Source organism: Danio aesculapii, chromosome 11 (genome assembly GCF_903798145.1).
Source record: "Danio aesculapii chromosome 11, fDanAes4.1, whole genome shotgun sequence".
In the NCBI taxonomy this organism is placed as follows: domain Eukaryota; kingdom Metazoa; phylum Chordata; class Actinopteri; order Cypriniformes; family Danionidae; genus Danio; species Danio aesculapii.
The window spans coordinates 18,096,797-18,114,679 of record NC_079445.1 but is presented as its reverse complement, the minus strand read 5'-3'; the positions used below and the strand labels follow the sequence as shown (position 1 = coordinate 18,114,679).

The 17,883-nt window shown below is 40.3% G+C and overlaps 1 protein-coding gene across 1 annotated transcript in view; it reads right to left on the bottom strand.

Moving 5' to 3' along the window:
- Nucleotides 1-17,883, bottom strand: part of fgd5a (FYVE, RhoGEF and PH domain containing 5a) — a 72,206-nt gene that overhangs the window by 42,303 nt on the left and 12,020 nt on the right. The window contains exons 3-5 of the mRNA XM_056467954.1: nt 11,447-11,564; nt 7,615-7,673; nt 7,114-7,144 (exon numbers count right to left, since the gene is read on the bottom strand). Coding sequence (XP_056323929.1) covers nt 7,114-7,144; nt 7,615-7,673; nt 11,447-11,564 — 208 coding nt within the window. The remainder of the gene's footprint in view (nt 1-7,113; nt 7,145-7,614; nt 7,674-11,446; nt 11,565-17,883) is intronic.

The following is a 17,883-nucleotide window of genomic DNA, read 5'->3' as shown; positions in this document are numbered from 1 at the left end:
TGCAAACTTGTTCATTCATTCATTTTCTTTTCAGCTTAGTGCCTTTATTAATTTGGGGTCGCCACAGCGGAATAAACCGTCAACTTATACAGCATATGTTTTACGCAACTGATGCCCTTCCAGCTGCAACCCATCACTGGGAAACACCCAAACACACTCATACACTATGGACAATTTAGCTTACTCAATTCACCTATACCACATGTTGTTGGACTTGTGGGGGAAACCGGAGCACCCGGAGGAAACCTACACCAACACAGGGAGAACATGCAAACTCCACACAGAAATGCCAACTGACTCAGCAGGGGCTCGGACCAGCGACCTTCTTGCTGTGAGGCGATTGTGCTACCCACTGCGCCACCGTGCTGCCCGTTGCAAACTTGTACTTCTTATATAATTTACTTTTTTCTTTTATATTCATTATATTATTTTAGTGCATAGTCATGAACTCACTGGGTTGTAGCGCAAGTAGTTTTTGTTATTCCTAGTCATTCAAGCGTTTAGAAGATAGACAAAATAATTTATTTTTCCACATTACAAAATAAGGCGAATAAGAAGCAACTACAACTAATGTGTCAATGAAATACATTTAATTTGTATTTTTATAATAAAATAAATGCAATTCTTTCACCCAAAAATTCAAATTCAGTCACCATTTATTTTGAAAAATGTTCATGCAATGCTTTCTTGTTCTCAAACAATAAAAGTCAAGATGTTACAATGTTATGACTTCAGTCTTTTGTATTCAGTGACATTCATTGTATGTGGGTCAAAGGTGCAAAGGGTGTTCAAGCACCTAAACAATTAATTTTATTTAATTTCTCATATATTAAAATGCTTCATTTTTGCTTCATTACTTTATTTTTTTAAGTAAAGTCAACTAATTGCTATAAAAGTATTGAGTTTACCTACTTTTTTAAGTAAAGACAAGTAACTGCTTTAAAAGCATCGGGTTTAGTCACTGTAGCTTTAAAAGCATTGGGTTTATTCACTTTTTTATGTAAAGTCAGCTAATTGCTTTAAAAGTTTCGAGTTTACTTAATTTTTAAAGTAAACTCGACTAATTGCTTTAAAAGCATCAAGTTTATTTACTTTTTTAAAGTAAAGTCAACCAATTGCTTTAAAATGATCAAATTCACTCACCTTTTTAAAGTAAAGACAACTAAGCACATTTTCACAGTGTATTTTAATAAGTACAGGTATATTTGTTCCAAAGAAAGACAATGGAATATCATCTTGTATATATTTTCTTCACTTTACTTCTATCTACATACAATTACTTTTGTAAATGTGATTTGATACGAGAGCTACAAATAGAAATTTTAACATTGACCCATGAACAAATACATTCTTCAATATATATTTTGTGTGTCTGTATAATAAGCAGGTTTATTGTAGTTAAATGAAGGCATTTGATACATAAAATGCACTGGTTAGAATGTATTGTATACAAAATAACTAAAACTAACAATTTAGACATTTATAAAATACATCAAATTGCTAAAAATGTAAATTGAACCAAACAAAAGCATGTCTATGACAAATTCCTCGTTGTTTCCCTCATGTGTAAGTCATGTGGATAACAGTGTCTGCTAAACAGATAAATGTAAGTACAGAAAAAAAGAGTAGAGATAAGTCAGTTTACTCGCCTTGACAAGTTATTTGGGACTAATTACCAAAATTATTATGTTTATAAGTGGCGAGGCTCATGAGAAGATACCCAAAACAAAGGTCTGGTGCGTAGGTACTGCGTCACTTACAGGCTGACTTTTTCAAGACAAGGTTGTCAAGGCCAGGAAGTCTCAGTTACTGAAACAACAATGATAAAGGTTTTTGTAATCCCCCACCCCGAGTGTGTGTGTGTGTGTGTGTGTGTGTGTGTGTGTGTGTGTGTGTGTGTGTGTGTGTCCTAATGTATGTGTAAATGTATGTGCATGTACAACTGCATGGAATGACACAGGTAGAGTAACAGCATAGGTGTAATTTTTGGAGCACTTCAAACTCTATGAACTTATGCTTATTTAGTATGTGTTTTTAAAGGCTGATTTATATATCTGCATCAAGCGCACGCATATGCTCGGACATATGAATCTACATGTCGCAACGAATCCATTGGAGCAAGTATTTACAAGTGTTATGAAGTAGCTCTAGATGTGTTATGCTCCAGCATGCAGCATCAGAAGGGAAAATCATGCCAGGTTGGGCTGATTTATACTTCTGCATTGAATGATTGGCGTGACCCACGGAGCCTGCCTTGCACGTTGCTGTGCATTTATACTTCTGCGTGCTGTTTGTGTCGCTCTACAATAACACTTCTGTAATTCTAGCTGGCAGTAGGTTTTTATGTTCCTCTGTGTGTCAGGGTTCTGCCACTCTGGTCTTGTAAATTCTTGTTTTGGTGGCAGAGTCCGGACACTAGCTCTGTTTTGTCTTGTCCTGTAGTGCTCGGCTCGAGTTTTCTTGGGTCGAGCACTTGTTTTGTCATTGTCTGGGTGCGCGTCATCAAAGGTGCGCGCGGACCGTGCGCGCTCCCGCTTGACGCGGGTGCGCGGGGTCTGCGCGTCCTTGGGACGCGCGCTCTTGTACTCGTGTTTGTTTTGTTTCGTCAGCATCGCGCTGTTTCATTCTCAGCGTCTCCGTCTTGTTGGTTTCGGTTTTGGTTGGCGCTGAGATGAAACATGCGCGTTGCATTTATGTGAGCGCACGGTAAGGTGTTCACTTATCGTGTGCTCGTGTCTTGCGTCTGTTGTCAAAGCACGTGGCTCTGTGTTTACATGGGTCGCGTGCTTTTGTTGTGTGCTTTGTGTCTTGTCATACGAACACGCGGTTAATGAGTTCTCTCTTTGGCTGCGTGTTCTAGTCTTGTTTAATGTGAGCACCTGGCTTGTGTTGTCTCCTTGTGTCAGGTGCTCTCCCGTCTATTGTCTAGTCCCACCCTCCTTGTTAACCCATTATTAGTTAATTATGTTCATCTGTTGTGTATTAATTTAACCCTGCTTATATTCTCCTGATGTCTGCTGTCCTGTGCCAGTTCGTCGTCGATATTTTCCTTGTCCTGTTCTGTCCAGCCCTGATTCGTCCAGCCAACCCAGTCAAGTTTGTTTCTTTGTTTGTGTTATAGTTTAGTGTTTTCCCCCTCGGGGTGGTTTTTGTTGTCGTTGTTTTATTTTATTTTTTTATTAATAAATCATTCTGTTTATGCATTTGAGTCCTCGCCCCTTTTTCCCCTTACTGAACCGTGACAGTACGAACTGGCCAACAGAGGACTCAGCAAACAGGATGAGTATTATTATCCTCCCACCCACCACAGCAGAGGAGAGACAGAGGCGCCTTCCCAGACGTCTTGCCCCGCCGGCCCCAGCGTGGCTCAGTGCCCTGCCGGCACCACCCAGACGTCTTGCCTTGCCGGCACCACCCAGACGTCTAGCCCTGCCGGCACCACCCAGACGTCTAGCCCTGCCGGCACCACCCAGACGTCTAGCCCTGCCGGCACCACCCAGACGTCTAGCCCTGCCGGCACCACCCAGACGTCTAGCCCTGCCGGCACCACCCAGACGTCTAGCCCTGCCGGCTCCATCCAGACGTCTTGCCCTGCCGGTCCCAGCCCGGCTCCTTGCCTTGCCGGCACCATCCAGACGCCTTGCCCTGCCGGTCCCAGCCTGGCTCCTTGCCTTGCCGGCACCATCCAGACGTCTTGCCCTGCCGGCCCCAGCCCGGCTCCTTGCCCTGTCGGCTCCCCACGGGCCTCCAACCCAGCCGGCTCCCCACGGGTCTTCACCCCAGCCGGCTCCCCACAGGCCTCCTGTCCAGCAGGCTCCAGCCCTGCCGGCCCCCCGCAGGCCTTCATCCCAGCCGGCTCCCCACAGGCCTCCTGTCCAGCCGGCTCCAGCCCTGCCGGCTCTCCACAGGCCTCCTGTCCAGCCGGCTCCAGCCCTGCCGGCTCCCCATAGGGCTCCAGCCCTGCTGGCTCCCCATAGGCCTCCTGTTCAGCCGGCTCCCCTCAGGCCTTCAGTCAAGCCGCCTCCAGCTTTGGTGGCTCCCCTCAGGCCTCCTGTCCAGCCGGCGCCCTGCAGGCCTTCAGTCAAGCCGACTCCAGTCCTGCCGGCTCCCCACAAGCCTCCTGTCCAGCCGGCTCCCCTCAGGCTTTCAGTCAAGCCGCCTCCAGTTTTGGTGGCTCCCCTCAGGCCTCCTGTCCAGCCGGCTCCCCTCAGGCCTGCAGTCAAGCCGCCTCCTGCCCTGCCGGCTCCCCACAGGCCTCCTGTCCAGCCGGCTCCCCACAGGCCTCCTGTCCAGCCGGCTCCCCTCAGGCCTGCAGTCAACCCGCCTCCTGCCCTGCCGGCTCCCCACAGGCCTCCTGTCCAGCCGGCTCCCCACAGGCCTCCTGTCCAGCCGGCTCCCATTAGGCCTGCAGTCAAGCCGCCTCCAGCCCTGCCGGCTCCCCACAGGCCTCCAGACCTGCTGGCTCCCATCAGGCAGCCTGCCTTGTCTCCCCTGACAGACTGTCCCTGGGTCGTCCCTCCTGCTCCTCCCTGGTGTGCCCCTCTACCACCCTGGACGGACCCTCCGGCTCAGCCCTGGTTTCCTGCCGGGGCTATTGACCCATTGAACCCGCCCTGGACTGTCCCTCTGGTCCCGCCCTGGACTGTACCTCCTGTCCCTCCCTGGTCTTGCCCTCCCATCCCTCCCTTGTTCGTTTTGTTGGGTCTGGCTTGGCTCCCCTCCCTCCCCCCCTTTATGGTGTCTTGCCTGTTCACTTCCCTGTCTTGTGTTTGTTGATGTTGCCTGTTTTGTTGTCTTGTGGTGTTTCTTGTTTGTCTTGTACCTTGTTGGATGTTCCCTTTAGGGACGCCAGGTGGCGTCCCTTTTGGGGGGGGCTAGTGTCAGGGTTCTGCCACTCTGGTCTTGTAAATTCTTGTTTTGGTGGCAGAGTCCGGACACTAGCTCTGTTTTGTCTTGTCCTGTAGTGCTCGGCTCGAGTTTTCTTGGGTCGAGCACTTGTTTTGTCATTGTCTGGGTGCGCGTCATCAAAGGTGCGCGCGGACCGTGCGCGCTCCCGCTTGACGCGGGTGCGCGGGGTCTGCGCGTCCTTGGGACGCGCGCTCTTGTACTCGTGTTTGTTTTGTTTCGTCAGCATCGCGCTGTTTCATTCTCAGCGTCTCCGTCTTGTTGGTTTCGGTTTTGGTTGGCGCTGAGATGAAACATGCGCGTTGCATTTATGTGAGCGCACGGTAAGGTGTTCACTTATCGTGTGCTCGTGTCTTGCGTCTGTTGTCAAAGCACGTGGCTCTGTGTTTACATGGGTCGCGTGCTTTTGTTGTGTGCTTTGTGTCTTGTCATACGAACACGCGGTTAATGAGTTCTCTCTTTGGCTGCGTGTTCTAGTCTTGTTTAATGTGAGCACCTGGCTTGTGTTGTCTCCTTGTGTCAGGTGCTCTCCCGTCTATTGTCTAGTCCCACCCTCCTTGTTAACCCATTATTAGTTAATTATGTTCATCTGTTGTGTATTAATTTAACCCTGCTTATATTCTCCTGATGTCTGCTGTCCTGTGCCAGTTCGTCGTCGATATTTTCCTTGTCCTGTTCTGTCCAGCCCTGATTCGTCCAGCCAACCCAGTCAAGTTTGTTTCTTTGTTTGTGTTATAGTTTAGTGTTTTCCCCCTCGGGGTGGTTTTTGTTGTCGTTGTTTTATTTTATTTTTTTATTAATAAATCATTCTGTTTATGCATTTGAGTCCTCGCCCCTTTTTCCCCTTACTGAACCGTGACACTGTGTCATGTTTCTTCACGGGTGTTTTGTTTTTTTCTGAATGCGTTCTTAATACAAGTAGCTAAAAAAAGTAGCTCATTTACAGGCAGAAACCGGCGGACGAGCAACAACATTAATCATAAGGTAAACACAAAACAACAGTTTCCATCTAGGGGACTCCTTCACACGACAGTCGCTCCAGCGGGTTTGTGGATTCTCGGCCCCACCCATACTGGTCATAGCTACCAAGCCGACCAATCACAGAGCTTGCGCTATGCTTGGTTGAGACGTGTAGTTACATTTATGAGAAGTGCACGTCAGCGTCGCTGTCAGCCACGGCAGGGCTAAGCGACCGCGCGAAGGCTGCGCCGGACCATACGCATGCGCTTGACGCAGAACTATAAATCAGCCTCAGTCTGTTAGACCTGATTGCTTAGAATTAGCATTCTGCTTCTTCTGATTATGCATGACTTTAGATATCATTCAGATTTTTATAAGCTTGAGCAACAGTAACAATGGTTCTTGCTGTAAAATTATACTTGTCCCATCATGAGCGAAACAGATGACCTGCATACTGAACTGTAGCAACATACATGGCTGAGGATTGTTTTTAAGATTTTGTGATGTCTTTACTGTACACAGGCAGAACGCACAGAGGTCTCTGTACTGATGCCTACAGATTGCAAAACAGACCTGTATTATGAAGCCTCAAGAACACAGTGATTTGCCATAAAAAAACTAACCTTCTTTATTTGCAACTGATGCTAGACATACACAGACTTTTAAAGGTTTGGGGTTTATAAGATTTTTTATAATATGTTGATGTTTTTTTTGACGTCTTGTAAACCTAAATTTATTGGTTCAAAATCTAAGATGCTTTAATATTGTGGAAATATTAAAACATAAAATAACTGTTTTCAATTTGGATATATATTCAGATATAATTTATTTTTGTGATAAATACTGTAAGCTGAAATTTCAGCAGCCACAACTTAATTGCCTCATGATCCTTTATAAATTATTTATTTACAACCTCAAACTTTTATAATCGTACTTGAACACTGTTGTGCTGCTTAATATTTCTGTGTTAAACATATACATTTTAGAATTTTCTGAAGACAAGAGAAAAGCCACCTTTAATTGGAATTGAAGTGTTTTGTAACCTTATAAATGCCTTTATGATACTTTTAACAATTTATGATTCCTTGCTTTTCTTTTAAATTCTTTTTAAAACATTAAGTTAATAAATATACTGCTCAAAAAAATTAAGGGGACACTTAACCAGCAGAAACTAACTCAAAGTGTTCCCTTTATTTTTGAGCTGTACATAAATATGAATCAAAATATATATTAAAAAAACATCAATACCTCTTGAAGAATCTTCAGAGCCTTCACGTGTCTGTGAATTGATAAAAACAGGTGACATTACTCTATTTGACAAAAAAACAATCAGTTTAAGTCTTGAAAACAAAACAAAAAGACCTGTCAAAATGTGTCGAGCGCACATATCCATGATCATTCAAGTGATACCAACATTTAGACAGCTGATTTATGAAGCCAGCTGAGATTTATAACAAATGCATTTGAAGGGCTTAGGGGGAACAGCAGGCTTGCTTAGATACTAGATCACATTTAATAAATCGACACGCTTAATGACTCATTGAGGCGCTGCTGAAATGAAATATCTTTAGGCAGACAGTGCAGTAATAGGCTGTCAGTTCAAGTATCAGAGGAGCCGTTGAATGAACAAGACTAGACAATGATAAAGATGTGCACAGGGACAGGATGAAGATGAAGAAGATCCCTAAAGGACAAACAATTGGACTTTATTGGGAATTTGTTTCAATCCAGGCAGAGACAAACACTTACTCTCTTTCTGAGTCCACCAGGTCTTTGGCAACATAGTAGGCTCTGGATCGGCCATCAATCTGAGAGAGACAGAAAAAAAGAGACCCAGTGATTAAGGAGTTTAAGTACACATTGTTGTGCAGCTTTCCATTATAAAACTTAAAGGGATGATTTCCCTTGCAAAAAAAACAAAACAAAACTAGAATACTAGAATACTGATCTAATCTGGGTCTAATCTGTGTCTAATTTGTTCCATTTTTTTCTATATGAATGAATACTTTTAGGTGTACTACAAGTGTAACTGTTTTGATCATCAGCGATCGAGCATCTGAAGATCGCCGCTGGAGAACTAGGCCACTGAACCGAACTACAACTCCCAGAACTTTTTGCACTTATCACTTCTGCCACAGCTGACAGTCATCTGGACAGTCAGACACACACACACACACACACGCGCGCACACACACACACACACACACACACACACACACACACACACACTCACATGCACACACACACACATACACACATACACACACACACAGCTGAAACTCATGATCATTTATTATCTGGACTATTTAAACCACTCACTTTCTCATACACAAGGCTGAGTCTTGTTTACCCTGTGTAGCATTACAAATTGGTTTTACTTGTTTGTCTTGCCATGCTTTGATCCTTTACTGCCTAGCCTGACCTTTTGGTTGTTTTTGACTACATATTTTAGATTACCTTTATGCTCATGTTTGTTACCTGTTTGACCGTTGCCTGCCTGACTACTCTTGTTAATAAACTGCACGTGAATCCTCAACTCCGTTGTCCAGAATTCCTCCATAACAGTAGTAAATTTTAAGTCCACATGTATTCCTCAATTAAGTTTTTCATTTGTACCACAAGTGAACTTATGAGTATACTTGGAGTTTACTTCTGAAATATTTTGAATATATAGTAAGTGTGTAAAGGAAGGAAGGAGGGATAGAAGGAAGGAAGGAAGGAAGGAAGGATGGAAGGAAGGAAGGAAGGATGAAAGGAAGGAAGGAAGGAAGGAAGGAAGGAAGGAAGGAAGGAAGGAAGGAAGGAAGGGAGGAAGGGAGGACAGGAGGAAGGAAAGTCATGGTGCGGCTAAGTATGGTAAGTACTCAGAATTTGGGAATTTTCTGTCAGTATAAGTTAATTATGGGCTACTTAAGTAAAATTTTAAATATATTTCTGAGAAGTACCTAAAATACATTTAAGATTAATATTTAAAAAATAGACTGAAAGTGTTCTTTCTTAATTTTAGTTTAAAAGAAGTACACTCATATAGGAAATTTAAATCAAAGGATACTTCACCAAACATTTAAATTAGCTGTTTATTTCCATAACTTCAAAACAGATCTAGTGACTTTTAGTCTTCAGTAGAACATTAAAGCAAATTATTTTAGTAAAAATTTTGCTTATTAGCATTGAATCAAATTTAATTAAACTCAATAGCACTTTAACACAGGCAAAACTCCTTATTATACATGGAGCTCTTATGAAGTGAATATACTTAATATTATTTTGAACATAAATCCTTTTTATTTCAACTCAGCAAACAGTACATTCACAGCTGTCTAAAGTAAAAAATATGGTGGAACAACACGGATGCTTCTACAACTGTGGCAGGTTTGCTTTTGTTAACAATTTGTTAGGTTTAAAGTATAATTTGGCAACGGTTATTCATACAACAAACAACAATCTCTGTTGGATGTTTCATAAGAAAAGTCCAGCATAATTTCAAGTCATATTTTCAATGAGCCTGGCTTGGTCAAGCACCTGTGTTTGCAAAATGAGTGCATTGTTAAACACATTTAGAACTTTAAAAAGTCAAATAAATCAATTATATTAATATATATGTTATATGTTGGGAGAAGGATGAATTGTCTGATTTAATTTCTCATCAAACATTGAAAAAAAAAGACTGATTATTTCATTACAGCATAACGTAAATGAGAAAGCTTTCCTAGACGTGCCACTTAAAGCACAGCTGCATTATGGATGAGAGGCTGTGTTCATGGCAAGCACAAATCCACCATTGATTTGCAAGCTAATCACAGCTGTCTGAGTGATACTACTAGACGGGCATTTAGAAGAACATGACTGGGTGAGGATGTGCTACATATCCATAAAGAGTAAAAAAAAAAGGTGGTGGTGGTGTTGTGGGGGGGGGCGGGGTGGTGGGGGGGGTTGGGGGGGTGGGGCGTCATTTTTACACATATATGAAAATCCACAATAAAATGATTTTTTTTTTTGCGTAGATTTTTTTTTCAGTTGGTTGTTGTGCTGGAATGAGGCTGGGATAGGTTACTCCCAGATATTATTTTCTTTTTAAAGAAGAAGAAAACAAGGAAGCAGGCGTCACAAGGCCGGGGCCCCGGCTGATATTACAGTGGCAGAGGGAAGAGGTGGGGTCCGGCTCTCACTGCAGTGCTAAACTCACTGCCAGTAGACGCACATGAACCTGTAGCTCACAAAAATGCACACATAGGGAATTCCACTTTAACAGGAAGGGTCCTTGTTTTTATCTGCTTTAGCATGCACAGATGCTGATTACTCAGTAAACGGTATCAAATAATGTTATAAAATAAAAGTAGAAGTCTGCAGATTAATTGTAAAATGTAAATACTACACTGATAAGTGAAAGGTATCATGAAAGTTTTTTGAAAATTATGATTTTATGGGAAAATACCACCATTATTTACTCATCCTTCATTTGTTCCAAAGCTATTGGATTTTCCTTCTTCTGTACACAAAGAAAGATAGTTTGAAGAAAGTTGGAATAATGTAACTACTGACTTCCATAGTATTTGCATTTTCTGCTATGGAAGTCAATAGTTACAGGTTTTCAGCTTCTTCTTCAAAATGTCTTCTTATGTGTTCAGCAGAATAAAGAAACTTATAAAGGTTTGGAATGACTTGATATTAAGGGCGGACTGGCCATAGGGAGCACTGGGACATTCCTTTTATATTTATGTAATATTATCAGTTTCAATTTAATGTAATAAAAGATTATAATAAAAGAGCTGATGCTTTAAATTTCTAAGTCATTTAAACTTTAAACTTACTTAGAATATCAAGTAAGATCTCATATAAGTTAAAATATGAGTAATTTATTTAAATAAAAGTAACACAAAACTTTTGACTAATCATGACATTTATTGTGTATACTTGTTGAATAAAAGCATTCATGTTTAAATAAAATAAAATAAAGTAATAGCAGTAGGTAGTGCTGTCGCATCACAGCAAGAAGGTCGCTGGTTCGAGCCTTGTCTGTGTCAGTTGGCGTTTCTGTGTGGAGTTTGCATGTTCTCCCTGTGTTTGCGTGGGTTTCCTCCGGGTGCTCCGGTTTCTCCCACAGTCCAAAGACATGCGGTACAGGTGAATTGGATAGGCTAAATTGTCCGTAGTGTGTGTGTGAATGAGTGTGTATGGGTTTCCCAGTGATGGGTTGCGGCTGGAAGGGCATCCGCTGCGTAAAACATATGCTGGATAAGTTGGCGGTTCATTCCATTGTGGCGACCCCAGATTTATAAAGGGACTAAGCCGAAAAGAAAATGAATGAATGAATTAAATAAAATAAAATAAATGTTGAGCCCAGTAGGTTTTGGTATTTCACTCTCTCTTGGTATTTGGTATTTCACTGGGTTGTTTCAAACTGTCCATTTCAAAATTTGAACAAACCCAGCTAATGCATCTCACCCAACTGTCAAGCTAAATTTTGAATGCAGCGCATTTTAGAATGCAGTGTATGTACTGTATGGCACTATAAACTAGCATGCACTGACATATTATACAAAAGAAATTTACAAAAGACATTATTAAACAGTCAACTAACCTGTCGGTCATGACAGTGGTCTCCACAACCATCTTCTTCCTCAGATGTGCGTCCATGATCTTCCTCATTGGACACAAGTGCAGACACGGGACAAACAGGAAATGGCTCAGTGTAGGCACTGAAAATAATGAACACACACAAAAAAAGAGAGTTAATTCAACATATTCAGTGTTAATTATACGCCAATGAAAATGGCTTATCATAAAACCAAAATTTGATAGCTCTAATGTGCCAGTAACATGACTGAATGCAAGCGATCCTCACATCTAATGAATAAACAGTGAAATCCAGAGTATAAGGACAAAAATTGATGTTGGGAAGTTTTAATCCTCTTGACTACACTTTAGTCTTGGCTTTTTCATCAACATTAACACACTGTTCATTCATTCATATATCTCAGACACAATACTAGTACAGGACTAGTCAAGTTTCTGTTTGTGTCGAGCTATAGGCAGTGTCCCTTTTTCGCTAATTATCGTTGATAAAATTAACACTGACTACGTTTACATGGACATCACTGAATTATTTGCCTTAATCTGAATAGCTTTTGAAAAGTTGCCTTTTGAATGTTACTTTCATGATCCCGATTTACATGTTATAGCACACAGTTTGATCAACGTCATTGCGTCACCACGCTATCCACATTTCCTCTGGAGTCTCATGTAATTTCGGGTGTTTCATTTAAAATTTTTCGACTTTAACTGCAGTTTAGCAGTTTCACTTTCATGCTGGAACATTTCATTCAATGAACTCAAACTGAGATTTTGATGCATGTGTAAAGTAACGAACGGTGGAAGAGTGTTGTTTTAAGGGAATTTGATACTGCACAGCGAATGAAAAAAAAAACCTTCGCATTTCGCGCTGCAGGTGTCTGTGGTCCTTTACTGACTGCAGAGAATAGTATCAAACAACCGTGTGTGTATGGAATATCCTGTCGCAAAACTAAAACAGGGAAAATTCTACAAGACAGTAATAGTTTGATAAAGGTGTTTACATGTCTGTACTGCACTTCAATAATGGAACTAAAATAGACATACTCCACATGCCTTAATCCGATTTCTATTTAGTTGGATTATGACCTTAATCAGATTAAATTAATCAAAAATTGCTGTTTAGATGGTAGACTCTTAATCAAATCATTGTCTTAATCGTATTAAAATTGGATTATTAGTGTGCATATAAACATACTCACTGATGTAATGCAATATTTGCTTTGGGTTAATTATGTAAAGGTTTTTAACACAACATTTAACTTGGGTAAACCACATTTCACACTTTCAAATCTAAATGGAGATTAGCACCAATTTTAACCTTAGTTTATAAATCCACACTCGATCCACATTCAGAAACTTTAATATGCTGTGTGTAAATTGCACTCTTTATTCTATGCTAAACTTATTTAAAGGGGTGATCCACTACGATATCATATTTTAAACTTTAGTTAATGTGTAATGTAGCTTTGTGAACATAAACAACTTCTCTGAATGTAAAATGCTTAAAGTTCAATGCAAAGGGAGACCTTGGTTTTTACAGAGTTAGCTTAGCAAACTCTAAAATAAACGAATTTTGGAAACTACAAAAAAAACTTCCGGCCTGTGAGATCACAAACATACTTTTACCGTGCACACACACTGCGCAGCTAAGGGGCGTGGCCAGAGGCGCTGTAATGTTACAGCAGAGGGAGAAAATGCAGTCCTGCTATTTCCACAGAGCTTCTTCTGTTTCTGTATTTGGGCTTCCAAAGGACACGACACAAAGACAGAATTGCCTACAGTTCAAAATTAATTATGTTCCAGAGTGTTATAAGATACATAGCAAGCATGATTTGACAAAATACAGCTTCCAGAATCTCTCCCAGTTCAGTGCTGGATTCGGTTAAAATCTCCTCAATGAAGGAGCAGCTCACAAAAGCACAAGCAAAGCACAACAAGCAAAAGCTGTAGACTCACAACCTGTAAGTGTTTTTATTTGTTAAAATTGATCATGACATGTACAGTGTCTAGCCTTAACGGTATGTTGTAGCAAAGATGTAAACAACGGAAAATGCTGTTTGGCACCGCTAACGATTTAGCTACAAATGCATATTCTTCAGTCAAACAGCTGTAAACACACACACACACACACACTCTTCACCAGCGCATGCGTGTCTCTATAGGCAGCTTTTCTGTGCATTTTACATCTCAGATAATGAACTCGCAAAAGATATGTGAACGATTCATGTAACTTACACATGCATATTCCAGATATATGTGAAAGACGTGTGACGCGTTGAGTTAAAAAAATACAGGAGAACTCCCCTAACTCATGTAGCAGCAGAAAAATAAATCAAGGCTCACACAGGTCACATCCCACATCTTGTGCTTTATTCTTCTGTCAGCAGTGTCACTGTAGATTACAGAGAAATACCTTAATCCGAGCATCAGAGAAATAAAAAAATAAACATCGGTCCCGCGCACATGCGCTTCTTGTGTTACACACCTCTACAGACAGTTCACACATACACACACACACACACACACACACATAGACACACACACAATGGCAAACTCTCTTAAAGGAGCCGCACCCCATTTTCACTCGTTACAGACACTTGTCAGATTTTATTTTAGAGAGCGGGCATGAGATTGACTGACTGTTTACACAAGCACGCTTGAGCTTGTACGGGCGTGACGTGGAGCCGATCCGCGAATCGCAGCACATTAAGACACATGACCAATCAGAGTCACTTGAAGGCGGGCCTTTCAGAGGAACTAGGAAATATATCGGTCGTTTTCATGTTAGCTGAGTAGCTGTATATAATCAAAGTGATATTTATGAAAAACTAACGTGATTTCCTTCATGTGAAACATGAGCACACATTGCTTTGCATCTTATTAACACAACCAAGCCTTAAAATTACATTCCGGACCACCCCTTTAACATTTAATCTCTGATGTATGATCTGAAAGCTGCATTAGGCAAACCATTCAATAACTCCATATCAAAAACTATGTCTTAAAACACCAAGTTATGTATTAGAGGACACTTTGGTGTCCAGCCGAGCAGAAATTACCCTCTGCCAAGGAGAAACAAATTCCCCCTCCTCATTTAAACAAGACCTGGTGAGAATAATTTGTTTTTTTCCTCCCCTGCTCGTCCTTACAGTAGTAACACGGATGGCTGGGGCCAGATTGTGAGGACGTTTACGGTTAGTCACAAAGGGCTGGCTTGGTGATCCTGCGGTGAGCACTTAAAGCAAAAAAAGAAGATACAACCCTGAGGATATGCAAATATTCACAATGAAGCCGCTTATATACTGTGAAGGGGACATTCAGATACACTTACACTTATCTAAAGCTGTCATCAAAAATCTCTTTGGGCTTTTGCATAAAAAATGTAGTTTGTGTGCATATTGTCATAAAGTTGTAATACTACTCAATCGAAAGACTCTTTTTCCAAAGCACATACACACAGTGTTTGAATGTGGAAGTGGATATTGCTCATTGCTCATAGGCAGCTGAACTGGGTGACAGTTCATTTCGAAGACCCAGATGAAGCATAGAGGAGCCTTCTGGCAGAACATCACTACAATCTTCAGTGATCTCACCAGCTGAGGACTCCATTTTCACTGAAAGCGGCACGAGAGCTAGCATGAGACAAAACAAGCTGCTTCTTTATCTGAAAAGCCTTCATATAAATGCACTCTGGCATTGCCCATATGTTGCTTTTCAATATCATCCAATAAAATGAAATCATTCTTCTACTAAAGCATCTGGATTTCATATTGAATTATGATTTGCGTGTTTTGAAATGTGCTGAAGGGATTGTCACAACAGAATGATATGATATTTTCTGTATACCTGTTAAAATATTACAAAAATGTATAATAAATAGAAATAAAATATAGCATCTGCATAAATATAACATTATAAATAGAAATGAAACTGATATATATATATATATATATATATATATATATATATATATATATATATATATATATATATATATATATATATATATATATATACATACATACACACACACACACACACACACACACACACACACACACACACATATATATATATATATATATATATATTTTATATATATATATATATATATATATATATATATATATATATATATATATATATAATAAACAGAACAATATACATTTAAAAAATATAAAAGGCATTGGAAAATTCTATGCATGTCTTCTTACTGTTGAAAATCTATTGACTTTGCCATTGGCCAAAAGTGACAATTTGAACAATCCTCTTGACATTTCAACATTAGCATTTATGAGAAGCAATTATGTACTTCTTTAAGCTGTTTGGTTTAAGGTACCCATGAGCTAAATTTACTGCTGAAAATTAGACTGAGAGTGCAATGATTTCCTATAACGCACCTATATGTCCTCCTGCCTGACGCTTCCCTGAGGCTTGTTATATGTAATTCAATTGATTTAAACTCTTGATAATAAAATATACATTAGAAACCAGAGTCTTTCTCTGTGTGAATTGGTGTAATAGTGCTATTATAGAAGATAAGCATCGCTGAGATGACTTCATTACCAGACTTCATTTAGCAAAACGTATTTGAATGCAGATGAGGAGAGAGCGCATGAGCTGGTTTACCCGAGACATGACCATTTTTGCTTGGTTTTAGTTTGATGGTGTTAATATTAAGATCTTTTTTTCAAAGGGGTTGTTTTTCATTTTGTCATCTTTTCAAAACGTGTTAATTCCGATAAATCATATATCATGCTATTTTTAAAGATCATTATTTTTTAACTGGATGTGCTAAAATATGTTAACAATGAGTATCATTGTGATTTTTATACTTTCCACTTCTCAATGCATAGTGTTGTTTTTTGAAAATGAAAAAAAGATGTGCAAAGTTAGGGCTCATTCACACAGAAGGCAATTCATAACTTTTTGAGATAGTGGCTAATTTGTATTAATATGCACACACATGAGCACCACATTTTTGTAGATGCCAAAGTTACTCTAAGTTTTACACACAGCACCACTCATCAGTGTCAGTTCCAAAGCAGTGAACCAATCAGAAGAACTTAGAGGCAAGGCAAGCGTACCAAGTTTCTGTCTTAAGGTTATTGCACACTGCCTCTGAAACTGTTGTCTGGCACAACCGTGTTCGATTTTTTCCATTTTTCGTATCCGAAAATGCGATTTGAGAGGTGTTTGGACAGTTCAGAGCCACTGGACAAGCAAAAAAGCTAAATACAAAATGCCATCATTTGAGCCACAGATAACTTTATGACAAACACAGTGCATAAATAAGCATAAATATGCTGTTTGGGGTGTGTGTGTCTGTGTGTGTCCGTCTATACCTTTCACGTACTGCCCATAGACATTATAACAGTAATCATGGTCCGCTTTCGGTCTGTTGTTTCGATACGTCAATGCGGTCACCATCTATTATGATGATCTACTGCCAGTCTCTGTTCAGGATTTGTTTACGTTCGTAAATGTGTGAAGCATCACAAGCAATGTATCAAAATTCCACTGATTTCCTGGAATAAACTTTTAAAAATTTATGTGGACTGAGCATAAAAAATTAAATCTTAAGAATTTTAAATAAATAGTTTGAACAAGCAAAAAATATATATTTTTGAGTGTTCCTCTCTATGCAGTTTTAGATGAACATCTACTTTGGAGAATGGAGAGGAGAACTGCTTGAATTGACTCCGAAATGTTTTGTGTTTTTTGTGATGGATTAATTAATATGCATCGGAGTGTGCAAGGATTTGTTTACGTGACAAATTTTTTGCATTATGAAAACACTAACGAAAATTTCGGACTTTAGTGTGCAAAGACCTTTATGTTGCACCTTTTAAAAACCATTCCTGAGCCCTTACAAAGCACAATGTGCGTTTCAAAGGTATGTATCCTACAGTATTTGACTTCTCAAATATCCTCAACTTCATGTCCAAGAGATGTGGTTTCTACTATACATTCACTGACCATCACCAACATTTTTTTAAGATTTCGTCTGCTTTTTACATAACATTTTGCAGATTCATGTCAGTGTACTCAGAAAAATCAACATCAGTAGTTTAAACTTAACAAATATTTTTAAGGCTGTTTTGTTTGTCCCCATTGTGGCCGAGGCACAAGCTCCGCCCTATAGTCAATTTTCCATACACTTTCTTTGACCCAATTCTCAAACTGCCCATTGCACTATTATATGTAACTTTACCCCTTGACTGTACAATTATTGATCTAATCACATTTATGTAAGGGCGACGCAGTGGCGCAGTAGGTAGTGCTGTCGCCTCACAGCAAGAAGGTCGCTGGTTCGAGCCTTGGCTGGGTCAGTTGGCGTTTCTGTGTGGAGTTTGCAAGTTCTCCCTGCGTTCGCGTGGGTTTCCTCAGCGTGCTCCGGTTTCCCCCACAGTCCAAAGACATGCAGTACAGGTGAATTGGGCT